The 27,853-nt window shown below is 42.3% G+C and overlaps 1 protein-coding gene across 7 annotated transcripts in view; it reads left to right on the forward strand.

Annotated features, from left to right (window-relative positions):
• PARD3 (par-3 family cell polarity regulator) overlaps positions 1–27,853 on the forward strand; it is a 745,691-nt gene that overhangs the window by 581,624 nt on the left and 136,214 nt on the right. For 6 of the 7 annotated variants that reach the window (XM_060248141.1, XM_060248145.1, XM_060248143.1 and 3 more), the window contains 2 exons: positions 6,470–6,571; positions 21,804–22,055. In XM_060248141.1, coding sequence (XP_060104124.1) covers positions 6,470–6,571; positions 21,804–22,055 — 354 coding nt within the window. The remainder of the gene's footprint in view (positions 1–6,469; positions 6,572–21,803; positions 22,056–27,853) is intronic. The other variant, XM_060248148.1, reaches the window with a different exon arrangement.

Below are 27,853 nucleotides of genomic sequence, written 5' to 3' on the forward strand. Positions count from 1 at the left end.
AGCCTAAGTCCGGCAAACATACCACAAAGTCGGACGGCACCAAGAAGCGTCACCGCTCCGAGTCCGCCCACGTGGATCCGACGAGCACCGCCAGCATAAAGAAAACCAAGTCTGCGCATCGACCCTCCGACCAATCTGGGCAACCCACGAGCTCGAACCCGGCCACGAGCTCGACCGCAGTAAGATCGACATCGAACCCGACCACGAGTTCCGCCTCGGCTCCAAAGACACCAACAGTGAAATCGACGCCGACGCCGAACATCACACCATTGGAGATTGTGCGCATCTCCTCCAAGTCGCCGTCAATCACGACCTCTCCACCCGACCAAATACTCGAGGTCCACTCCCCTGCAAAGAGCCACCAACCACTCGACCCCCGCGCCTTCGTAGATCTCTCTAAGCCGCTGGAAGCCCAATCCCTGACCAGGGAACCTTCAACTCCGAGAGTCCTTTTACCACGGCAACCCACACCAAGAGCTCACAGCCGCCAACGCTCACGCAGCCGCCGACGCTCCCGCAGCCACCGTAGGCAACGTTCCCGTAGCCGCCGTAGGGACAGCCGCCAACGTTCCCGCAGCCGCCGCAGTCACCGTTCCCACAGCCGCCGTAGAGAGAGATACTCCTACTACTCCCCGTCGAGATCTAGATCTCGCTCTCCCCGGACCCGACGAGGGCACCGACGATCCCCCTCTCACGACCGCTACCGCTCGGATTCGAGAGGGCGCCACTACCACAGCTACCATGACTCCCCTCGGTACCGAGACCGCGCGGACAGACACGATCGAACCCGACACTACGAAGCGTCCCCGCGCACACACCACCTCGACTACGACACACTCGCTCAGCTCCATGACGAACGCAGTCGCCTCGACCTCGAGCCGAAACTGCCCTCACCACCGGGCTCCATACACACTGCGACAAACAAACAGCTGCCACCTGTAGAAACCCAACCAGACCTACAGCACGAATCCGACGACGACTCCGAAGCCGAACTCTCCGAATCCGACCGCTCCTCGGGGTCGGACCTACAATCCCCGGCTTCCGATATAGCTAAACCGGCGGACCTGTCTCCATCAGAGGGTCCGAAATCCTACCTTGACTTAGTCTCCAATATGGCGAACTCGCTGAACCTGAAGCTTAACACAGACGCACCCAGGGTCTCGGACGTCGTCTTTGACCTCGTACATTCAGACCTCCCAGCAAGCTCCTCTCTCCCTATGCTTCCCGTCCTCCTCGAGACACTCAAGGAAGCCTGGGACAAGCCGGCATCGGTACCTCCAACCTCCAAAAGAGTCGAAGCCCTTTACAAGATCCACGCGCCGGATGCAAAGTTCTTGTTCACCCACCCGGCTCCCAACTCCATAATAGTTCACTCCTCCTCGAAATCGAAACAGACGAGACACCCGGTACCCCCGGAAAGAGAGGGCAAGAAGCTCGATACTATAGGGCGAAAGATATACTCGCTCACTACAGCTGCAACAAAGATACAAAACTACACGGCATGCTTCTCAGCATATGCATACAACCTAACCACCTATCTCAACACCCTGATACCCTCCTTACCCGAGGAATCACGAAAACCAGCCTCTAACGCCCTACAGGAATTAGCAAGACTGAGCAAGCAGCAGATTAACACAGCTCGCCATGCTGCACAGTGCTCCTCCAAAGCCTTGGCCTCAGCTATAGCCTTACGCAGACATGCGTGGCTTAGGTCCTCGTCACTCCAACCGGACATTAAATATAAGATTGAGGACTTACCCTTCGACGGCCTTGGACTGTTTAACGCAGCCACAGACGACATCCTCACATCAGTCGATGACGGCAGGAAACGGGCGAAACGCTTGGGGGTCTCCCAACAACAACCCCAGTTCAACAGGCAGAGGAACTGGAAGTCCACCTACCATAAGGGTACCAAGTCCCCCAGACAGCAAACCTCATGGAGACGGAAAACCCCCCAGTCCAAGCTGTCATCTCAATACAGACCACGCACGCAAACTTCCAAAAAGACCGCAGCTACCTCAAAACCGTCTCTTTGACCACCCTGCCACGAGACGTCCAGTTTCCCTCCTTCAGCCAAACCCCCACACCCGTCTACAACAGTTTTACTCCGCCTGGAGAGACATAACATCGGACGCTTGGGTCCTCACCATCATACAGAGAGGATACCTAATAGAATTCACATCCACCCCGAAACATCACAGATTTCTTACCACCCCATCGTCCGCACCGCTACAGACAGAAATCGCGTCCCTGCTAGACAAGAACGCGATAGAACCAGTCCCACCCCAATACCATCGCACCGGGTTCTATTCCCGCTACTTCCTGGTGCCGAAAAGGGACGGAGGTCTCCGCCCGATCCTCGACCTTCGCAAACTAAACCTCCACATCACCTACAAGAAATTCCGTATGATCACACTCCAGGCAATCCTTCCGCTTATCCCAGAACGCTCATGGATGGCATCCATAGATCTACAGGACGCCTACTTCCACATCACAATCAACCACCATCACAGAAGATTTCTCAGATTCGCCGTCGGGGAGCAACACTTCCAGTTCCGCTCTCTCCCATTCGGCCTATCGACGGCCCCGAGAGTCTTCACCAAATGCATGGCAGTGGTTGCCGCATCATTACGACAACAGAGCATATCGATATACCCATATATAGACGACTGGCTGATCGTCGCCCATTCAAGGGAACAACTCCAACTGGACGTCTCCACTACCCTCTCCCTCCTGGCCACACTCGGCCTCCAGGTCAACTTATCAAAATCCAAACTAACCCCCACTCAGAGAATTCAGTTCATAGGAGCAGACATCTCCACAATCTCCCAAACAGCCTCTCTACCGCACGACAGAGTACTCAGCATACAATCTCTGGCCAACACCATCATTGCCCAGCGCTCCCAGACAGCCCTAACGTTTCAAAGGATGCTAGGCCTAATGGCAGCAACCACCGCAGTCCTATGCTTCGCAAAACTTCACATGCGACCCCTGCAGATGTGGTTTGTCAGGACCTTTCATCCTCACACACAGCACCAATCTACACTCTTGACCCTTCCATCGCACATCGTAACATCCCTCAAATGGTGGACGATGGAACATCACCTCCGCACGGGCATGCCCTTCAAACAAGCTCCCCCCTCAGTGATCGTCACCACGGACGCCTCCAGGTGGGGATGGGGAGCCCACTTAGGAACCCTCACAGTCCAAGGCCAATGGTCGGACTACGAGCGGTCCCTCCACATCAACTGCCTAGAGCTCCTTGCAGTACACAAAGCGCTGAGATCCTTTCTCCCATCGCTACGGAATCAGCACGTCCAGGTCACTTCCGACAACATCGCCACGGTCTTCTACATCAACAGACAGGGAGGCACCGCCTCCATCAGACTCTGCAAGAGGGCCCTGGCATTGTGGCATTGGAGCATCACCCAGGGCATCTTCCTCACGGCCGTTCACCTACCAGGGACCGAGAATACCCAGGCGGATGCCCTGAGCCGCCACTCGACCAACAACCACGAGTGGTCTATCAGCGCTCAATACATCCAACAAATCTTCAAAACCTTCGGAACCCTGAGCATAGATGTATTTGCCTCACCATCAAATGCCCAGTGCACCCACTTCTACATGAGAGGTCCACCATCCCAGCTCTCCAGAGGGGATGCATTCCTCCAAACCTGGAAGGGAAAACTACACTACCTGTTTCCCCCCATCCCACTCATCACAAGGGTCCTGCAGAAAATCCAAACAGACCGCACGAACTGCATCCTCATAACCCCATGGTGGCCACGCCAACCCTGGTTCACCACCCTCCTGTCTCTGTCCAACAGGACATTCCTAATCCTCCCACAAGCACAGGACCTCCTCTCCCAACAAGACGGGAAGGTCCTACACCACAACCCGGCATCCCTCAAATTGACGGCCTGGAGAATCAGTTTTTAGACTTTCCCCCGGACGTTCGCCAAGTCCTACTGAACTCTAGAAAACCATCCACTAGGAAAGCCTATCTACTAAAATGGAAGCGCTTCACCCACTACGCCTCTCAACACAACTTTGACCCTAACTGCGCTACCATCTCTCAGGTATTAACTTATACCTTAGCACTCTCAAGAACAGGCCTCTCATACTCCTCCCTGAAGGTACACCTCGCAGCTATCTCTGCCTTCCACCCCCACATCGGGGGAACAACAGTCTTCTCTCATCATGCCACGAAGGCCTTCCTCAAGGGCATCATTCGCCTACACCCTCCTGTCAGACAAATCCTTCCAACCTGGAGCCTCTCTCTAGTGCTCAGCCAGCTCATGAAACCACCCTTTGAGCCCATGGCATCTATTCCACTACACCTGCTATCGTGGAAAACAGCACTACTCACGGCTCTCACCACAGGCAAGAGGGCTAGCGACATCTGTGCCCTGAGGGCGGACCCACCCTACACAATCTTTCACAGTAACAGGGTGGTCCTTCGCCCCGACCCGACCTTCCTACCAAAGGTCGTCTCTCCATTCCACCTAGGGAAACAGTCAACCATACCAGCCTTTTTTCAGCACCCCTCGGACGCAGGCCAGAGGGCTCTCCACAACTTGGACGCGCGCAGAGCGCTAGCTTTCTACATAGACAGAACTCGAGAATTCCGTAAGGATCCGAGACTCTTTGTCACCTATGCCACCCATAATAAGGGCAGCAAAATATCTACTCAGAGGCTCTCTAAGTGGCTCGTTGCCACCATAGAACTCTGCTACCAACTGGCGAAACAACCAGTCCCGCAACACATACGAGCTCACTCTACTAGAGCCGTCGCCACCTCGTCAGCTTTCACGAAGGGCATCCCTATAGAGGACATCTGCGATGCAGCGGTCTGGTCCTCCACGTCTACCTTCGCCTCGCACTACGCTCTTGACGTTCGTGCCCGGCGTGATGCCTCCTTCGGACAGGCTGTACTTCGCTCCATCTTCGACTGACCACCGTAAGTACCACTCTCATTACATTCTGGTCTAACCTTGCATACTTTTTACAGATCCAGCACCCGCCTCCGAAGGGATAGCTCGCTAATCACCCATATGTGTGAATGCACAGAGACCACGAAGAAGATGGACAGGTTTCTTACCTGTAACTGGTGATCTTCGAGTGGTCATCTGTGCAATCACACAGACCCACCCAGCCTTCCCCGCTGCTGGACACTCACCTAGCACGTCTTCCACCTGTCCGGTGGCGGGAAGAAACTGAGTGGCTAGACGCCTCCCCCCTCGTCCGCGCATGCGCAAACGGTGGCTCCGCCCCAGGACGAGGGGGAGGCGCGCCAGATCTACGATCAAGATTGCTTTGAACTCTCCGAGGTCAGGGCCATTCTGGAGGAATACCCATATGTGTGAATGCACAGATGACCACTCGAAGATCACCAGTTACAGGTAAGAAACCTGTCCTTGTTGTTTGTTAAAAAAAAAACCTCTGGTACAGAGAGTGCAGGTTAAACAATTAAGGCATTCCACCATGCGTTATTGAGTCTGGGGGCACTATTGGAATTTTGAGACTAGGTAGAAAACACACTGGATGCCATGAAGAAATAGATGCCATTGAAGCACAGACAGCCATAAAATGACTGCCATAGAGCCAGGTGCCAATCACAAAACGTTGAGAGATTTCAAGCCAAGTGTCCTTCTATGATGGAGGTAGCTGTTTCCAAATAGGTGCTCCATGCAGACACAAATGTGATGTTTCCTGGACTCTTCTGAAGCACCACTGAAATGAGAAAAAGCTTTTTGCCTTGGGGAGTATGAAGGTGGAAACACATCAGCAGGAGTCATGAAATGCATGAAGGGAATCACTACCTGGCCACAAGCAATTTTAATGGCATTTTTTAAAATTGCACTTACATATTACTCTCTCTCTCTTTTTTTTCCCTGAAGAGCTCAAAGAAGCTTGTAGATGATTCTGAGTTGATTTCCAAACTGGGTAGCCTACATCACTTTAGTTATGTCATGTGTCTTCGGACAGTTGGCTGGCAAAACAAAGTCATCCTGTAATCAAAGTGGACGATGTTATGGTATAGAATCTAGCATTTTGCTTGGAGTGGTCCACTTTCATTGTAAAGCTGATAATTGATGGATGTGAACTTTGAGAATGGTGTGTCATTATTCTTAGAAAGAGAGAGTTTGAGCTTCAGATACATTATTTGTGAAAGTTGCATTGCTGAGTAATTAAGCAAGAACTACAACAAATGAGTTTTGCGTTCATTTAAAAATATAAATCTCACCAGGAGAGCTATTAGAAGTGCAAGCATTTCCCTAACACCAATCAATCTATGTGGATATTTTCTGAATAATTACCTTGATACAGCACTCTGCCTCCCACCACCATTCATATCCTGAAAATGAACACATGGTTTTTCAATGTAAAAAAAAAAAAAAAACACCCTGCATCGTTTTTGTGCATCTTGACAAGTTAGAATTGTTTTGTTCTGTTTTGTTATTAACAGGTTTGGCAAACATCGAAAAGATGACAAGGTTGAGAAAATAAAAGTGCAAGAAGCCGTTACTTCAGAAGAGGAGAGAATACGAATGAAGCAAGAGCAGGAGAGGTAGACTTCATTCAGTATTTTGCTTAAACCTTGGTAGAGAATTTTTTGTGTTTGTGCTTGGTATTTTTAGCTAAAGAATTTTACATTCTGCTGGAGTGAGTTTGTTTTTGGTCAAATGACTCTGATATAAATGTATTTGTAAAGCTCCTGTAACTAATGGGAGGAAACAGAATTTATATTGGACATCAAAAAAGATAATTTGACTATATTCTGAAGCTGTTATGGCAAACAGGCATCACAATTTGTGAGGGTTTTTTACTTCATCCTTACAGGGGCAAGTGGCGTAACAGCTACACATGTTCTAGAATTGATTGTCACAACACTTTTAAAAAAAAAAATATTTATATGAAATTGGAATAAGTTTTGTATCTCTTCAGAAAACTTTTGAATCGCTATTTCTTGCTGCTAGTTGATTTTATACTGTGTTGTAAACTGCATTTCAGCACTTGATCACTGGAAATAAATCTTGTCACTGGAGATCAACTTTTTTCTGTTGTCATCTAGTGTTCTCTAGATTAAATGGCCAACCATAAAAAAATAATAGTGATTTTTTTTTTTGCTAGGTTAATTTCTCTAAATTTTAGATTTGGATTTTTTTTTTTTGCCTTGTGTAGCCATGGGTGACTATTCCAAAATACCAGTGGCCTAGTCCAGGTTTCTATGGGCTTTCTGATATGCCAAAGAGCCATCCAGCTAACTTGGGCTTCTCTATTTACAATGTGTGGTGTGTAAAGTGCATGGAGCAGACCTACATCGTGGTGCTTGTGTGTTTGCTTATATGCTCAGTGAAAGTCATCATGAAAGTCATCATGAAAGTCATAGACTTCTGGATCATGGTTTGTGGCTACAGTCATGCCTCCAGTAACTGGAATGCAATTTCTTCAGTGCACATGTCTGAATATAAATCTGCAGCCCAAATTGGTCACCTCCAACGTTCTGCCAAATCACACTGAAGTTTGTTAACCTAGGCCTCTTTATGATGTAACAGTTGGTCCAAAATACTGCCATTATATCCCCTAACCAGAGCTGGCCCTGCCACTAGGCAAACTAGGTGATTTCCTAGGGTGCTGGCCTTCTGGGAGCACCATATTGGGCACCTTCCATGTGATGTTATCAGGGCGGGGGCAGAAGTTAGCCTTACCTAGGGTGCCAGATAGTCTCAGGCCAGTGAACTGAAATGCTAAGAATAATAATTATTAATAACATTAAAATTATTAATAGAAAATAGGACACGGATTGATTACAGTGAGTGGCACTATTGACTTTAATGAGGCTACATGATTGTAGATTGTCTTTCAATTGCATGTTGGAAACTAATTGGAGCCCATTTTATTTGATTCATTACATTACCTTCAGTGACTAATACGTGCAATACTCTGTAAGCAGATCTGTATTTATCTATTCATTACACTGTTAGTTTCCGTAAGAAAGCTTGCAGTACTGGTGCTGGATTTAAGCCAGGAGTTTTAAAATCATTTCAGTACCAGTAGCATCTTCAGCTGGGATCCAAAGAGGCTTGTATGCAAATCAAGTTTGCTCATGCACAAGGGGACAGTTGCTGATTCCAGTGTCAACCCCTGGCATCTCATGGGTGCTTCTCCAAGGGGCTCCAACACTCAGAAAGGCTTCTCATGGGATTAATAGTCTGCCACCAAGATCAGGAAGTTGTAAAGTAGGCCTGTCTCCTATCTAAAAAAATCTTAATTGTATAAATTGTTGACTAATCAAACTGTTAAATTTGCAAACATCTTCACTTGAATATGTTTTCTTTGTGTTTTGATGATGTCCATGTGTTACAAAGCATGAACTACTTTAAAGAGGACCTCTCTCCTGTACTTTGAGAGATGCCTTTTCTACATAGCCCTCACCCACAGCAGTTATCATTTAGTATTTTGTTTACATGCTGTAAAGAAAATTATGGATAGGTTAAACTCTACAAATCTAACTGATCAGTTAAACAGTACAGTCCTGAAAAGTCCCAGGACCTGATAAATGCTCAAATATAGGCAAGCTGTAAATTTCTGTTAGTGTCTTATGTATATGTTTTATCTAAAAAAATCTAAATTAAATTAAATGTTTCTTTTATATTGTCATTAGAATGGTGTTCTGTTAAGGTGGAGATGGCCACATGTATTATGTTTAGATTGCTTGGTGGGGTAGCATTTGATAGCTAGTGGCTATATATATGTTAACATGCATACGTATATACTGGGTGGGGCTATGGACACTGTCATTTGCCTTTATTGTCTCATTTTAATTGCTGCCTTCAAACATCTTTCTGCTTGGGAGTAGAGAGCATGAAGCAATATAGTAAGCATCCACACAACTATAGTGGTTATGGAAACAGCTGGGGATATAGAAAGTGTGTGATCTAGAGAGCAGCTTTGTAACGCCTTTCCCTCCTGTGTTCTTCTTCTTACTATATCATTATTATATAGCCAGCTCATTCCTGAATGGGCTCTGAGCAGGTAACAACAATCAATAATACAAAGTTAAAATCAAATTCTTATAATAAAGCATTATAATAGTCTAAAAACAAATTCTACTTCTGCAGTTGGTGGTATCAGTTGCCTCTGTTCTTCCCATACTTCCACCACCTGGTATAAGATAAATGCCTCAACAGAGTTGTTCTTATTGGCACAAATCACTTAATCTCAGTTTTTCTTGCTGTTTGAATCTCTAATGCAGAGAGCTCCAACCTTGCTGAGCCTGTGGCCACCTTCTGACCCAGGGTGGTTAACATAAAGCACAAAAAGCCACTGTAGGAAGCAGAGCCAACCCCACAGAGGAAGCCCAAGTGTGGGAGTGAAGAAGAGTGATTTTAAAAAGTAAGCTGGGAAAGATGAGTGAGAAAGAGTAAAATCCACACTGGTGACAACTGCTGCTGAAACAATGCTATTGTAATCTGCACAGCCAATCAGAATCCCTACTGAGCAAGAGCCTCATGTGACCCCACCCACTTTTTAAAAAAAGCACTGGGTAGGCACAAGGAAAGGGGTCAGTAGGTGCCATGGCATCCACAGGCAACCATGTTGATGACTCCTGCCTGCACTATATCATTAAAGATGAAATGCATGTGAGAGCCAGGTTGGTTGAAATGAATTTAGTGTGTATAACAGAAACGCAGCAAAGCTCCTCAGGGGTCAGAGAACAAGTGGATGCTCCATTAAAAAATCAATCAGAGCCACAATTATATAAAATTATTTTGCCCTGACTGTATAATTTGAATAGTATTTTGCTTGCATTGTATTTTGCTTGAAGTCTGGAAAGTATTTTGTTCGTATTGATTAGCGGACAAGCAAGTTAATGCTGCTTAATTTTTCCATTGAGTGAACGGAATTGAGTAGAGGCTGTCATTCTGTGTAGCACGGATGCCTTATACAGGATTCCCTTAGACTTTCCTGGTGCATTTTTGTAAGTCTTAGAAAATGAAATTATCTTCGAAGAAGGGAAATTCTGGGGAAGCCCAAGTAGTAATGTCATAGAATCATAGAGTGGGAAGGGACCTCCAGGGTCATCTAGTTCAACCCCCTGCACAATGCAGGAAACTCACACCTTCCCCTAAATTTTTATGGCAAAAGTGTTGGGTAACTGGAGTAAATATCTTATCCTGGAATCCCATGTGCTGGTAGTTGAGTTTTTGATCAAACATCTAAAAGTAGTATAGTCTTTTTAGGTGTAGTAACCATTTTATTAAGTGCTGTGGTATTAGACTTCCAAGTATTTTTAAAGATATTTATTCTAATCTCATCTCTAATCACCCAGTACTTATGCATCTCGACTATAACTGGACCTTCCTGACAACTGGCCCCACCCCCTCTCCCTATAAGTAATAGTTTAAGAAATTCTGTTTCACTGTATTTGAGGAAATGTGCTTGCACACAGAAGGTTATACTTTGACTAATACTTGGTTGGTCTTAAAGGTGCCACTGGACTCAAACTTTATTCTGCTGCTTCAGACCAATATGGCTACCCACCTGAATGTAATTTTGGGGTTGGCTCTAGCATAGTCAAGGACTTCCACCCATAGAACCCAACCTCCCTCTCAAAATCCCCCCAATAATCCTGTTCCTTGGGGTCCCCTCTTCAGAAGGATTTCAGGTGCATTTCAGCAGCCATGGGTGGGGAAAGCTGAAAAAACATGTTTTTGAGAGCAGAAGCCCTTGCATCTGCAGAACTCTGCGCTGCATCCAGTCTTTATCTTAATTGTCATTTAGAGATTAGGAAAGTATTAACAATGTGGGATTTGAATATTTAAATAAATAATGGTTTGGAGGAGGCAGCTGTGTGGAAAGAATCTAGTGGGAACTAGAAAAAGAAGAAGGTACTCTATGGTGTTAAACAAAAACCCAGCCCATTTCTGAACATACTTTTACCCATATTTTATTATGATTTTATTGTGATTGTAGCTCAAATTGTACTCTGCTCTGAGCCCCCAAACAGGGGAATGGGCGGAATAGAAATAAAATAATAATAATAATAATAATAATAATAATAATAATAATAATAATAATAATAATAATAATAATAATAATAATAATAATAATAATATTCTTCCTAAGCAGTTATGCAAAGCCCCATTCAAGGACAGTGACATGATACCCAATACAAATGTAATGGCCTGAAAAATAGTTGTACTGCTGTTTCTCACTTTAAAAAAAAAAAACCCTCAGACAATATGCTTTCCTGTACTTGACACAGACACTGAGTTCGGAGTGCAAAGGTGGCATTGCCACAAGAAAGCTGTAGTTGCTCAGTAAAGCACTTAGTGCCTGAATGCTTGCTGAAGTTTTCCACACTATTTGAAAACATGCATTGGTATGTATTGGTATGAAATGTGCCAAGTTTTTCCACATCAGTCAATTTCAGTGCCAATAAGACTCAGCTCTTTTAAAAAACTATTGTGGGTGGTGCAGTCATAAAATAGCAGAGGCATGGCAGAGCTTAGCTGTTGTCATCAGTGATTCCATGGGTATTGTCCAGGATTCTTCATGACACTTGCATAACACATTGGAGACACCTCGCCAAATCCTGGGATTGTTGTTAACCGGAGAAGGAATCACATCCTCCAACTAGCTGTCTGTTCTGCTTTGAATGCTGGAGAAATGTGACATTAGTGAAACAGAATTGCTTTCTTAAGGGAGGGGGGAATGTCTGGATCTCATGCAATAAATGAACAATTATACACATCTGTTGTGTGCTATAAGCTGATTTTCTGGAAAAGCCCTGAAGAAGAGATTTGAGAGCACAGAAGCTTACAGTCCTAACAACAAATCCGAACATTTGTTTAGAAACGCACACACACCATTTCTTTTTGACAGTATGTACATTTTATTCTTTTTTTTTTCACTAACAGCTTGCTAACTGTTTCTTAACAATTTGAATACAAATGTTGATTAGCACTGACATATCAAGTTGACCAGAGATGGCTTTAGAATGAATGACATAACCTGCAGGGCAGCTAGATTTGAGACAACTGTTTGACTAATTTGTTGGTGACAATATTTAGCAATTCAGCCTTTGTCGATTGACTTAGGGTAATGAGATTAGGAGGTGGGCTGCAGTTTCCAAAAGCTAGGAAGATTTGTGCGTTTAGAAGCTGTGCATTTATTAATGTGTGTTCATGGGCCCCAAAGAGTAATCCCTGTAATAAAGCAAACTTCCTTTGGGAGGGGGCACATCCCTTATTATTATTTGGAAAGATAATTGCTCTGCTGCTTGTTCATTTGATATATTGACATCATGTAAAGCATCTGTTGAAGAGTTTGTTTTTATAATCATTATCATTTAATGTGTTCATTTTTGCAAACATTATCATGGGTCACTGATGCTAAAATGGAAATAGTAACCTGTCCTTCATAGCTCCAGAACCAGGAGGGGGAGCTCCCAACTTTATTTTGAGGTAGAAGACCTGGCATCCCTTTAATTTCCTACCTTCAAATGCAATGGAAGTAGAAACAGTAGCTGCCAAATGGAATGTCTGCAGCAGCTCTTGGGACTGCTAGTAGTGAATGAAGTAAGGATATCCAGTCTCACTATCTATTGTTAGTTTGTTTATGTGAAACATTTCACTGTTTCCATCCCCCCCCCCCCAGTAGGGTTTCCAAGGTGGCTTACATCAAGCATTCAAACATTTCAAAGATTTAAAATAAAGTATATATACAATAATCCAGTCTAAACATATAAATAGACATAACACCAAAAAACAGGAAGGAGGTCACAAACAGTTTATGGGGGCATGCCAAATAGAACAAAAAGAGTTTTTCCCCATTGGGCAAAGACAGCAATGGAGGGAGACAACTCCAAAGATTTGGCACCATAATTGAGAGGGCCCTTCCTTGGGTTGCTACCTTTCTAGCCTGGGATGGCAGAGGTGCCAAAAGCAGGACCTCCAGAGATTACCAGAGTAGATATACAGTGCATTGAAGCAGTCTAATCTAGATGTTACCAAGGCATGCGCCACAGTGGCAAGATCAGTCCCCCTGAGGAAAGGGCCACAACTGACTCATCAGCCAAAGCTTGTGAAAGGAACCCCTAACCACCACTGCCACAGGAGGTCAGGGTCCAGGAGCACTCCCAAGCCTCCAGTGTGCTTTTTTAAGGGTGGGTGCAGCTCCATCCAGAATAAAAGATATCCCAGTTCTTGGGTCATACGTTCCTCTCATCAGTACATCTCCATTTTGTTGGGATTTTCTTTTCCAGTTTGTTAGCCCTCATCCATTAAAAAAAACCCCTGCCTCCCAGCATTTGTTCCATTTCCACAGCCTCTCTAGGATCTGCTGGAGTCATGAGATAAAGCATGAAAGAAAGTCATCTGAATATTAGTATCAATTCAACGCAGATCTCTAGATTACCTCTCCCAGCAGCTTTACATTGAAGCTGAAAAGCATGGAGGGTATATCCATTTTGTATGAAAGAAGGCTTCATAAATGGAGTCCAATATTTTTTCAGATAATTGTAGCGTAATATTTTGAAAGCCACCTGACTGTTATATGCTGAGAAATGAAACATTAGGAGTCATAAACTTTAGATCATCTGTTGGAAATTAACTATAGGCAAAATTGTAGCTCAGGCAGCAATCCTAGGCATGCCTCCTCAATAGGGTTGCCAATCCCCAGGTGGGGGCAGGGGATCCCCCAGTTTGGAGGCCCTCCACCCATTTCAGGATCATCAGAAAGCGGGAGGAGGGGAGGGAAATGGCTGCTGGGAACTCTATTATTGCCTATGGAGACTTATTCTCATAGAAAATAATAGAGAATTGATCCGCGGGTATCTGGGGTGACTGTTTTTTGAGGTAAAAGGCACCAGATTTGCAGCATAACATCCAGTGCCTCTCCCCAAAATACCCCCCAAGTTTCGAAAAGATTGGACCAGGGGGTCAAATACTATGAGCTCCAAAAGAAAGTGCCCCTATCCTAGGCATTTAAAAGGTGTGCGAGCCCTTTAAATGTGATGGCCAGAACTCCTTTGGAGTTCAATTATGCTTGTCACACCCTTGCTCCTGGCTCTGCCCCCAATGTCTCCTGGCTCAACCCCCAAAGTTTCTGGGCTCCACCCCCAAAGCCCCCAGATATTTCTTGAATTGAACTTGGCAACCCTACTCCTCAAGAATAAGCTTCTTTCAACCAGTAGAACTCATCATCAAGTAAATATTGAACAGTAAAGTGAACCCAGTTTACTGTTTCCCTTCGTGTATAAAACAAGCACAAACTTTAGATAAAACATGCTCTGATTTTCTGATGTATATGAAGATTGAGATACTTTATGCACATGTGAAATACATATGCAGAGTCCAGAGCAAAATGGAGGGCTTTTTTTGTAGCAGGAACTCCTTTGCATATTAGGCCCCACACCCCTGATGTAGCCAATCTTCCTAGAGCTTACAGTAGCCCCTCTACTAAGAGCCCTGTAAGTTCTTGGAAGATTGGCTACATTGCGGGTGTGTGGCCTAATATGCAAATAAGTTCCTGCTACAAAAAAAGCCCTGGCAAAATGGTTGTATCACCTAATCCAATAATAGCAGCTCTCTGATTAAATTGGCAAATATTTTTTTCTATCGTGGACTTTGATGGCATTAGGCCAAAATTATATGCCCTTTTTGTGGTACAAGTGTGTCTGTTTGTTTGTGCCCAAGCATATTTGCACACTAATTGAAATAACCTATTGATATCTTGTGGTGGGCCTGGTCAATTCCATATAATGGTAACGTCCTGTATTGTCTCCTTTCCCTGAGGGTGGAAGAACCCATGCCTCTTTCAGATAATAAAGTCTTTCTTCATCTGCCTTTGCTGCCATTAAATCTACAAGACTTTTTTCTGTAAAATAGTATACTCATGAATAGAAATGTTACAACAAGAACAGAAGTCTTGTGTTTTCCCTTCATCATGCATCATCCATTTTAATTAGAGGAAAGGGTAGTGCGCACAGTGACAAGAGTGTGGAATTAAAATCATTAATTGATGTCAAGCTGAAGAGAGGCTGCTAACACGAATTTAGTGACAGCAGGAAGGAAATTAACCTTATTACTTTATTTAGAGCATTAGTTTATTTAATTTTTTTTTGCTGATGCAAATCCAAAGTGCTTTATTTATGACAATGGCAAAGGACAAATAATTCATTAAAAATGTGAATATTCATTATTTCACAACCATGAACCTTTCAAGGCGTGTGCTGTTTTAGAAACACCCTCTAAAGTTGGGGGATGTTTATTTTCAGGAGTAAATATGATATTAATACAAGACTTGATGGTTTACTGATACTGTTTTTTTTGTAGTTGACGTCTGTGCACTAAGAAAAGCCACACAATGCAAAAAGCATTTCAATCAGAACTTCTGCTTACTAAAAAGTGGACAGTGAGGAGTATCAAGCAAAGTATCTTTCTTCACCTTTTCCCATATAAATAGCATTGGAATAACTGATTAGCTTTGTCTTAGTCATAGTTTGGTCTAAATAACAGTGGATGTTTAATGGAAAGTATACTCAACCCCGGTCCTGAAAGAATGAAAGTACCTCCCTTTCAGATAAATTGTGCCCTCTGAGGTCATGATAAAAGAATAGTGAGAGTGCTGTCTTCCAGCATGGGCCATCTGGAGCTATTAAAATATCAGATGGAGTCAGGATATGAACAGCAGGATGCTCTCCTGGTGTATTTCCAGAATTCCCAAGGAGACCATAATATTTTTATTGGGAAACCTACACTTTCATTCTTGTGAGCAAAATATTTTCATAGCTCTTGTACACTTGACAAAGAGATTTGTGAATAGTAACTCTGTCCACTGTAAATAGCAGTCACTATTTTAGTTCAGTTTTAAGGGTTTCTGATTGGTAGCATTTTGATTTGATTATTGATTGGTATATTTTGCAAAACCTGCTCAATCCAATACTGTTTGCGCATTAACCATGGGGACATAGTTGATAGTTGAAAAATAAAGATCTGTGCACCGTGGAATCCGTTTACACTCTCGGTCCTCTAAGTCATGTCCTTTTAAACTCCTAGTGGTCATGTACCTTACAGAATGCAATACCTATTTTTATTTATGTTTAGGATGTGGTAATTCAGTGATCTCATTCAAATCTGTGGCAGGGACACTGAGTCAGTAGCTATCTGATTGATATATTTGCACCATGGTTTATATGTTACAGTAACCAGATGGTTTCTTTTCAAATACTGAGTGCAGGAAACACTTTTGAGAACTGATGTCCTCCTTCAGAAGCCATAGGTTTCTATCCTGTGACTTCCAACATATTTGCTTAATCCAGTCATGCCCAATCACATGCTGTTTTGCCAAATCAGGGCTATAGGCTACATGGAATCTTTAAAAGTGTGCAACTTCAAAGAAAAAAAGTGAATCAGTGAATGAGTACAAGGACAAAAATACAAAAATTTCTCCATCATCATGAGAACTTCAATGAGAAGTAGAATGATGGGGGGAATACTTTGGGGGGAATAGCTTGTCCACCCTTACCAGTTTTCTGCTGGAGGAGAATGTTGGGTGCAGCCCTTTTTATTTTTGGTCATGAGCAGCGGCCAGATCGGGGAAGAGCTGAGTAGGGCACAGTGCACTGAAGCAGCAAAAGCAGCAGGCGGAGAGGAGAAAGGTGGGGGGAGCAGGAGGCAGAGGAAGCTGTGTGGAATGGGCTGGGGACAGGAAGATGGAAGGAACCTCCCCCCCCTCCCGCTCACATACAAGTCACAGTCCCTTCTTGATTCCAAAGTCTTAGGGGGTTGGCTGCTTTGACTTGGCCACTTTCAGAGCTTCCAGCTTTTGCACCTACCCCATTCACAGGAAAGGGCAGCGGAATATAAGCCTGCTAAATAAAATAAATAAAGCTTCTGAGAAGTGGCAAACCCCACAGTGGATGAGAAAGGGTGCCCCCTGGCTTTTTAAAAGGCCCCCTGACTTTTAAAATCCTGGCTACGGCCCTGGTTAACAGTTCACTCTTATCTCAGAAGAAGGAATGTCCCAGTTGGGTGAAAAAACATGCTTTCCCAGATCAATGGAATCTAACATAACAATTCTTCTTTGACTCCCATCAAAGAGTGGCAGAGCCCAGTGTTCTACTTGAGTGACAAGGCAGGTTGTGCTGGCTATCTGTCCATACCAACTAACGGCAGGGCAAAGTGGACCTTTAGAAGGCTCAGCTACCACTTCTTGTTCCCAGTTGGTGAAGCTCCAAGACCAAACCTCTGGTAATATATAAACCCAGAGCTTCATAACATAAGGACCACTCAGGGTAACCCCCTCAACAAACACACACACAGTTTTATCTTTCTAGTCTAAGTGAATGAGGTGGCAGTTTTAATATATATATATATATATACATACACACACACACACACACACTTTTTTAAAAAAAATAACCTTTCTCACAGAAGCAGAAGAGATTAGGAAGAGGTGGCAAGAAGAATTATATAAGAAGGATCTCAATGTCCTTGACAACGACAAATAAAGCAGTGACTGAGTTTGAACTGTTCATACTGCTGCTGAACTGCTAGAAAATCTCTCAGATTGTACAATTTACTGTTTAGAAGTCCAATGTGTCCTAGTTAAATGCACTTAAATTAGAGTGTTTAATTTTCAAGGACACTGACAATTATTGGAATAATTGGAAGTATAGCAGAAAGTGAGATCCCATCATGTGTCCTTGGACTGTACTGTCTGTTAGTTAAGCTGGAACAGGCATTTGTAAACCACTTTAGCCCTGATAGTTTGATCCTGCCTATATGCTTTCCCACTGCAACAATTATTAATGCTCCGAGTGCTTAAATACTGCAGACGCTGAAGCATGTTTTATGAAAAGTTAAGGCTAGATTTGAAAAAGGAGGCTGCATTTAAGGAAGAAAGGTACAGCCTATAAATGCTAATTATTGTTTCTCATATCCATCTTCAGCCACTTCCTTACTGTGCCACTAGAGAGTAATTATGACTGAAACAACTGCAGCCGCTAATTATTTGTCTGGTTATTTATTAAAATACTATAGGCTACCTTTCCCCAAAGGCAGTTGGAGTAAAACTGTGACATTGCATAAAAACAGAACCAACAACATCCATTGTCTAAAACAACCCATTCAGATAAAATAAAATGAGCAGACTAAGCCAACAGATGGCTGTCCTGAACCAAGTTGTTCTGCACCTACTTTTGAAAATCGGCAGGTTCTACCTTCTAATGGCGATTCATTGTAGAGTATTGGAGTAATTACTGGAGATGTTTTAGAACTGGCCCCGTCCACTCCCTGTATGGGACTGAAAATATCTCCAAGGCCACTGAGTATATACATAATATTAGGGAGAGAGCATGTACATCTCTAAGCTGCTTTTGTTGACTTCCTGTTGGTGCAGTCCAGCAAAGGAACTCTACCACAGTGTTAAAGACCGCCCCATTTTTGAAAATATTTTTAAAGTGTCAAAGAAGTTTTTCTGCAACCCAAGTTAAGTCTTGGTGCATTTTCCAAAGATTCATCCTGTTCCCAACATATTAAAAAAAAAAGAGAGTCCATCTTTTCTCCAGTATGATTCTAATTTCTGCCCATTTTAAAAATTCTGAAACCAGTCTCTTGGCTTTTTTTCAAACCCAGATATTAAAAACATTCTGAAATAATGCAGATTGCTTTCCAGTGACCACACAACATAACACTTCTCTCAGTCAAAAGCACTGAAAGCAGTAACTATGAAAGTGCTAAGAAATAATTTTCATATCAATACGTTAAATGGGGGGAAGGGAATAAACTGATTCCTTCATCACATGCTCAGCTAATCCAATTGGAGCTTCCCTGCTTAGACCACAGCATCCGTGTTTGACTGCTCCTTGGGTACTTAGATCTCAGCTGAACTGTTCATTTATGCCATAAGCCTGTACCCCAAATAATAGTGTTCTGTGTTAGCTATGAGTCACTCCTACATATAAGACTTCCGTGGCTGGCTATGGAGGCTTTACCTGTGCCTTGATTGTAGAGGTAGGGCTAGGTTGCAACCGGTCGATCGTTAGAAAGCCCAAGTCAAAACAAGAACTTAAAATATGAATATTTAACATTGGAAGTGCCTGTTGAAATGGTTTTCTTTTGGACTCACCTTAAAGCACAAAACTTCTCAAAACAAACAAACAAAACCCCCAAGGGTTTGCACACACAAACACTGCACACATGGCAAACCCTGAGTTGCAACTGCATAGTTTGGAGCCAAAGCCTATCAGGGCTTTCTACTAAGTGTGCCTTCATTTCAAATATTTGCTAATATGTATGACACATTCATGTTTTCATATATGTACATGAAACATCTTAGGAGTTCACCCAAATATATCACATGATTAAGACCTTAGTTACCAAAAGGAAACCTGCAGTATTTGTTGCTGTAGAATAATCTTCAGTATTAAGCCTAAAGGAGGACCAAAGGGTGACTTCCTTCCTTAGATTCTTTAAGTGATGCTAGGCTGCTGTTTTGCAAAGGCCTGTCTCAAATGAAAAAGGGCTTGGAGATGAGTCTTGCCTTTCTAATGGTTGATATGAAGTTGCTGCAGAGTGAGCTTGTGATGGTTATATTTAAAGCTTGTATTTGCCATACATTTGTTATGTATTTTAATATTGTGAGCCATCTTGAACTTTGCAATAAAAACAGTGTATACATGTTTGTCTAAATAAATGCAATATTTGAAATAAATGTTTGTCACGACTAATTAAGTTGAGAAGTGTGGTTCAAATAAACAGAGTTTTAAAATATTAATTATAGGTAATATTCACCAAGATGTTTATACAGTCTGTGAATGAGTGAAATTGTATCCTCACTGGTCAATGGGAAGTTTTCTATTGATTTAAACATGGTCAGCTGTTATGCTTCAGACTTCTTTATAGAAAACATAAAGATGGATTGCTTAAAGACATTAAATAGCCTGCGAGTAGATGAAAGGCAGAGTTAGATTAAGTATACGCTAAAAAAACCCACCATGTGCTTTTAATGGTTAAAGGATACTGAGACCACTGAGTTGCAATGTGATAGCCTTCCATTGTGAAATGCATTATCATACAAATGGCAATCATTAATAATTACCACATGCAACTGAATAGAAGCACTACTGGCTTTGCTGGAGCCTCCTTGTGGTATGGCTAGAATGGTTTGACTGACACCATTTACACTGATGTCAATGTTACTTGTTTACATAAGGTAGCTTGAATGTCCAGACTAAGCATTTGGGTCAAAACAACTGGACATTAATGTAGTGGCTAAGGCTCTGTTCAGCTGTCCACTTAGCCAATTTGTTTGTGATGGACATGAACCTGCCAAACTGTTGGAGTTGTGCACCAGATCCATTGTCCCTTTCTGCAGCAAGCCAAGATTAAAGGTTGAAATGTTCAGTGAACCCCAGTTAGTCATAACATCCAAGTGTGGCACCATAATTAATTCAGGTTGATTTCTGTGCCTGTAACCAGGACTAAAACTGTAGCTAAGAATCCCAGTTAGTGGTTTGTATCCAACCACCAATTTTTTCCTATATTCCTATAACTCCTTCTGGCCCCTGGAAAAATCATTCCTGAAGTTAATGAGATCCATGCAGAAGAACAACCATGTGCATCATGGCATAAATGTGAGGAGGAAGAAAGAAATTACATTGCTCTTGTTCCCTTTTCTACAAGTGCAGCTCCATTGAAAAGAATAGACAATTTTACCTCCTTATCCCTTCAACCCTCAAGCCCACATGGGTGTTTTGCCAGCTTGGGACTGATCTTTCTGAGGATCGGAAATGACTTGCAAGAAGGGTAAATTTATTTATTTAATTAATTGATTGATTTGATGATTTTTTTTTTAGTCCGCCCTTCCCATAGAACAGGCTCAGGGAGGGTTACACCATAAAAAGTTGACAGTAAAAGACCAATTTAAAAATATATAAAATCTAAAATTACAAAGATTAAGATGGCAGATTCTGCCTCACAGACATGACCTGTTTGCATTTTGTTTGCATTCCCATGCACACATTGTTGGATACAAGCCACTGGGTCAGAAGCTATGCTCAGTTAAGGTGGTTGCATTCACGTGTCATGACTGACTGGGGACAGCTGAATGCTTCTGACTTTTGTCTTCAGTTGTGGCATGCTGCAAGGGGGAGTGAGGGAAGATAGCAGGTCAGTCTGGTAGTTAGCTAGTCAAACAAACTCCATGGCTGAACTGAATCTAGTGACCAGGAAATGAATCAGCATGTCATCAGGTTAGGTCTCATTTTGCTATGGACTTGATAGGTGGTCTTAGAGACGCTACCATATGTGATATGTATTAGCTCAATAATAATGAAACTTACTTTATGTGGTGGTGCTTAGAAAGAATTTCAGCAAGATAATATATGCTTAGTGGTTTGATCACTTGTAAGGAGTACGTAAATACCCTTGTTAGGTTTTACTTTCCACATACATGGAGCCTGTAACCTATGCTCAGTTTTAATTGCATGTAGAGGACATGGTGAAGAGTAGGAATAGCAACCATTTTAAAAAGCCCTCAGAAGGATCAGATACAACTGGCAAAGCCCCTTGAAACATCTACAAATTAAATTGAACTTATTAGCATTATTTTAAAAAATTTCCACCTTTGGCGGCTGCTCTGAAGCGTACAAAAATACACTCAAGACCTCCAAATCAGACTTGAAACATTGCTGTTATAGCACTTGGTGTTTAGACATGTTATTACACATGAGAAGAAGCATTTTGTGCCCTGTTTTCAAATGTATTTCTAGCCTTATTTCTCATTTCCAGAATTCAAGCCAAGACTCGAGAATTTCGTGAGAGACAAGCACGGGAACGAGATTATGCCGAGATCCAAGATTTAAACAGGACGTTTGGATGTGATAGCAACTCAATGTACGCTGGAATTGCTTCATATCATGCCTCCACAAATAGTGGCACAATGAACAATAGACCACAGAGCCCAAGGGAAGGGCCGACAGTTGAAGCATTATATGCCCAAGTAAGGAAAGCACACAATTCAAAGACTTCACCTGCAGACAGGTAGGCACCAGACAGCAGTCAATATTCTGCTTTCAGTGTCTGGCTTGCAATTTACTTATTTATTTATTTTGCCAAGGGAGGTGACTGTTCATCAACAGTAAAGCCAGAATTGCATTTTATTAATGGCTTTTTAAAAAGGCTTTGTGGAGGAAAAAGTATTGAATCTGCACAAATCAAGACATAATGGAATGAGCCGTACAATCTTTTCAGACAATTCTAACTCAATTCATCTTCTTCTGGAAAAGTTTTTTGGAACAAAATCCCGCTGTTTAGTGTAATTCAAATTAAAGTCACACTTTGAACAGCTACTGGTTTAATTATCAATAGTCTCAGCAGTTTGTTGTGGTGTTTGTGTGGGCAGTGTCTGTCTTTGATTTTCTGAAGCAGTGACTGGCAGAATGTTGCAGAGCTCATTTTTTCCACCGGAATGAGGACAGAATCCTTTAGACCAGTGTTGGCTGATGCCATTCCAAATTTCATATGATCCAGAGGCATCTAGAGATGCCACACCTGGGCGGGAAATGAGGGCAGATGGGTCAGTGACAGACAAGGGTTTTGGGAAGATAACAGAGAAAAGTGGGTATTCTTGAGCAAAAAAACAAAAACAACACTGAGATTGCATGGGAATAACCTGAATTAGAAGTGATCATCCCTAGCCTTGTAATGGAGACATACCCATCTATGATCAGCATACAGAGGTGGAGGGTTCTCACCTTCAGACTTTTCTTTCACAACCCTTCATAGATATTAAATGAATTGTTTGGACATTAGCTTATTGCTGAGATTAAGATCACTACATAGAAGGTGTTGGAGGCCAGCAAGTATTTCGTCTTGGTCTCATTTATGGGTTGGTTATGCACGGTTCCATCATCTGATCTTTTGATACATGCATTTTCACTGTATCTTGTATAAGGGCATGTGGCTTTTTCAACATTTTCTAGCAACAGTTATTGAGTTAACCTACAGTCTGGCATGGAAATATCCCCAGTGTAGCAATAGTACTCTGAAATAATGGTTAAAGTATCAAAGGACAGGATCAAAATATGACAGCTGATAGCTATCTTAAGTCATGTTCTTCTCAGCATTTTTTGCCTATAATTCTTAGTGCCACAAGAAATGACAAATAACAGTTATCTGGTTCTATTTAATTTATAATGGAGTTATTATGTGGCACAGTGTGTGAGTGCTCTTGTGTTAATGTCAAGTTTTTAAAAATGACATTTGGGACCTAAGGTTGTTTTGAAAGTTTTTATCTATGAAATTATAGGGAAACCTGTCTAGAGTATAAGTAGGCCATTGTTGAGAAAATCTGTGTCATATATTTTCAGAAAATTATTGTGTCTGTATACCGGACTATAGCAGTGGTTTTTAAATTGAGGTTTGTTGTACACACACATGCACGTTTGTGTGTGATATTTTTCTAACACACCATTTCTAGTTCCAGCAAACAGAATTCAAGAAAGTTGCACAATTTCCTCTTATTTTAACTCCTGTTTTTCTTTTACCATCAAGTCACAACCAACTTACAGCAACCCCATAAGGTTTTCAAGACAAGAGACATTCAGAGGGGGTTTGCCATTGCCTGACTCTGCATAACAATCCTGGTATTCCTTGCTGGTCTCCAAATACTAGCCAGGGCCAACCCTGCTTAGCTTCCAAGATCTGATGAGACAAGGTTACTCTGGGTTATCCTGGTCAGACCAAAGCTTGTCTGTATGAAGTTTAAAACATCAGAAACTGATTTGTCAGAACCCTTACTTCTTTCACAAAAGAACTCCAGTTTAATACAGAGTTTTTCTTAGCTATACTTCAGATTTTAATGTGGTGTATTTGTGTGTCTGTGTGTTTTGAGTCAGTACAAAAGGAAGATTGAAGGTTACATTTTGTTAAGCACATGTGCATGACTGTGCAATCAAAATTTATACAAACTGCTTCTCCACAAATCAGAACTTTCTCTTGCAGTAGGATTGTCAAGCCTCCAGGTGGGAATTGCAGTTATCCTGGAAATACAGTGATCAGTTTCCCTGGAGAAAATAGCAACTTAAATGGTGGTCACCATGGGATTACATCCCAGCTCTTCCCTCTCTATTCTCCCTAGGTTCTGCCCACAGACTATCCATGAATTTTCCAACCCAGAGTTGGCAACTGTACCCTTCGGTAATTCAGCAGAAGAGTTTTTATTGGTTTCATTGCTTTGGTGTGAAGGATACATACATCTTCCTTTGGGGAAGATGCACACATGACTGAAACCATCAGGAGGCATCTGTTACAAAGATGGACATTATCTTTCATTCAGTGCAGGATAACCGGAGGTGGGAGATGGATGGGGACATGCAGCCCTGTTAATTCTTCTTGGCTTTTCAGCAGCTTTTGATACTATTGGACATGTTATCCTCATGAACCACCTTTTGGAGTTGGGACTGGGAAGCATTGTTTTGGGATTGTATTGGGTTTTGCTTGGCTCCGTAGCCTCTGGTTACATGTTGTGCAAGGTTGTATGTTGTGCCTCATGCTTTTTAACTTTTATGTGAAGCTGCTGGGTGAGGTCAAGCTTCATATGGGAAAAGGCAACCCTTAAGGCATGCTGGCGTATATGAACTCAGCTTTGTCTTGTATTACCAGCAGATCCTAGGGAGGTTATGGAAACAGCGAACATGTGCCTGGAATCAGTTTTGGAATGAATGAAGTGTAAGAAACAGAACCTTAATCCTGATCAAACAAAAGTGCTACTGGTGGGGGGAGATTTGACCCAGGAACTGGCATAATTCCTGGGATGGATGGATGGATGGATGGATGGATGGATGGATGGATGGATGGATGGATGGATGGATGGATGGGATTGTATTCCCTCTAAAGGAGCAGATTTGTATCTTGGGATGGGGGTCTGCAGGATCCAGGCCTCCTGTTGGATAAACAGGTAATGGAGATGGTCAGGGACACCTTTCGCCAGCTCTAAGTTGTAGGCCAACTGCAACCATTCCTGGGCAGGAAAGACCTTGCTACTGTAGGGCATGCCTGGTAACATCTAGATTAGATTGCTGCATTGTAGCAATCTACATGGGGCTGTCATTGAAGACTGTTTGGAAAGTACAATTGGTACAGAATGCAGACTGGAATAGGTTATGGGGGCCTTATCATTCCAGTCTTGTTCCATTTGTACTGGGTCCTAACTTGCTTCCACGCCCAATTCAAGGTGCTGGTATAGACTTTTAAAGCCCTATAAGGCTTGTGGCTAGCATATCTTAAGAACTGCCTTCTCTCGTGTAACCTACCCATCTACTGCAGTTATTTTTGGAAGCCCTACTTCAGGCACCCCTGCCATGTAAAGCTGGCTAAGAAAGGGCATACTTGGTTATGTTGTCAAAACACTGGAACACTCGCCCAGGGAAATTCATCAGTCTCTCTTTATCATTACCTTCTGCCACGGGGTCAAAACTTTTTTTGCTGTTTGGGTTCCATCCCTACTAATGTCACACAAACACATTCATCTCTCATTTATCTCTACCTCATATTATCTCTCCTCCCTGTTTGTGTGACATTTTATTTGTTATGTACATTGTACATATATTTGTATTTCAAATGCTCATTAGTGTTTTAATGTTCATCGCCTTGGGGATCCTGATGTATGTGGAAGTGTACTGCATAGAAATGTTTTAAATAAATAAATGCATAGTTTGATATGAAAGGTCTTATCTGAAACTGTTGTTAAAACTAAGCAGAGTCAAGTAGCACCTTTAAGACCAACAAAATTATATTCAGAATGTAAGCTTTTGTGTGCCCTAAGCACACTTCATCAGACAGTAGGATGGAATGGCAAGCAGTCCTAAATATGGAGAAAGTGGGCAGTGAATCAGCATGCAAAATCATGGAAATGTTCCTTAACAGATTAAAAGAATCACAAGCCAGGGCCTAGCAACTGCCAGCCTGTGTCCCTTGAGCAAAAAAACAAAAACAGTAATAAATGCCAGAATAGCAGATTGATGTCGATTAAGTATCTTGCAATAAATGAGAGTCTGCTCTAGGTTAAAAAGAGGGCATAAGGTTCTCAGAGGTTTAATTTAAACATGCAGCACACATATAAAAACATCATTCTAGTTTGCTATTTTTTAAAAAAATGCATTAAAATAGTGGATTAGTATATGTAATGAGATAAACAGCCAATGTCCCTTATTTGAGTATGTCAATGGCAAAAAAAAAATTCTAATACACTATTGTTAAAACTGTCAATTTCCTTTCTGGTTCTATATTAATATATGTTGCAAATTTAAAACTTTCTTAAATGCTAATTACTTAGTTCCAGTCAAGGAAATTCCTGTAGAACAAAACAAAAGGTGCACTGGATATCCTTTGGGGAAATTATTTTCTTGGGTAAAATAATTGACTAAAAAAAAGGGGTGCATTGTAGATGCTTTGCCACAGATTATTGTAAATAGCTACAGAGTACTGTTGTCTGTTCTTTGTAGTGTTCTGACAACCGCAGAAGTTGTTTGGGCTGTTGTGTCCCACCCCCACCCCACTCTCTCTGAATTGTCAGCATCATCAGAGCAAGGGGGTGGGAGGGAGACAAGACTCAGTTTATAATTTTCTTTTAGCTAAACCAGACAGTGTCCGGGGAGTTGCATTCTTGTAGAAGAGGCTTTTAGCCAAGCCTAGATGTGTGCTGCTGATATGTTTTACATCATATGAAAGAAAACATAAAACCATTGATCAATAATGGTGGGGGGCTCCCCCCATTGTTTCCAGTGACTCTGTGCAGTTGGGTGTGGTGTGTGTGTGTGTGTGTGCATGTGTGTATTCCCCTGCTAACAAGAGAGAAAACCCTATGAAAAAGGCAGTTGCTAATGGGCATTTACTGGCTGTCGCTTTACCATCTCTTCCTACCAAGAGTTCATTGTCCTCAGATGTAATTGAAGTCAAATAGGCACCGTGATGCTGTAAACCTAAATAGCTTCAAAATAGTAGGCTAGAGTCCCCCAACTTGCTGTGGACACTTTAATGGAAACATAAATACCATAATCATATGCTTTTTGCATTCATTTTGCAATTTAAAAAATACCCATCTGAAAAGAAGAAGAACCACTTTTGCCCCATTAAAAAGGCTGAAGAATGTTTGACCAGAGCAGAAGGCACGAGAGAGAATTCATCTCCTTTGCTTAGTGTAAGAACCATGAATGTGGTTTGTTAAAAATTGTTACCCATAGTGCTGATACACTGCTGCCATAGGGAAACAATGGGTCATTTTATTTTGCCATTAAACTTCTGTTTGTCTAGCAATATTTATCTCAGCTTAACTTCAGAGAGGCAGTGGCATATCCTTTAATATGATTTAGGAGGAGAAATCAGAGATTTTCTCTCTCAAGCTTCTGTCTATAATCATCCTGTGATATTCTGAGTTATCTTTTACTACTGCAACAAAATATTATATAGTAACATCAGGGTAAATATTTCTTAATGGAAAGAAAGATACTTAAATATTGTATTAAACTTCATTATTTGTAATGTCAGTTTTGTGAATGATTTCTTAAATCTGAGGTGCCACTCAGTGCGTATAAATCTAAGCTTTCTGCCAAAGTCATAGTTGATGAAAGAATGAGTTATTGTTCAGTGTAATGCTTTTTGTAAGTGTTAAAAATTATATCTTTTTCTCTTAGAGAGTTATGACAGATATTTGAGTTGCCATAAGGCAGTACCATCAGAAGGCTGTAGTAAAGTGAAAGGCCATGGTTTTATTACCCTGCTGCATTCTGGTCTGAACTGTTTTGGGCAAAGCCTGTGGATTTTTTATTCTTTGTTTTGGA

Source organism: Heteronotia binoei, chromosome 10 (assembly GCF_032191835.1).
Source record: "Heteronotia binoei isolate CCM8104 ecotype False Entrance Well chromosome 10, APGP_CSIRO_Hbin_v1, whole genome shotgun sequence".
Classification (NCBI taxonomy): Eukaryota; Metazoa; Chordata; class Lepidosauria; order Squamata; family Gekkonidae; genus Heteronotia; species Heteronotia binoei.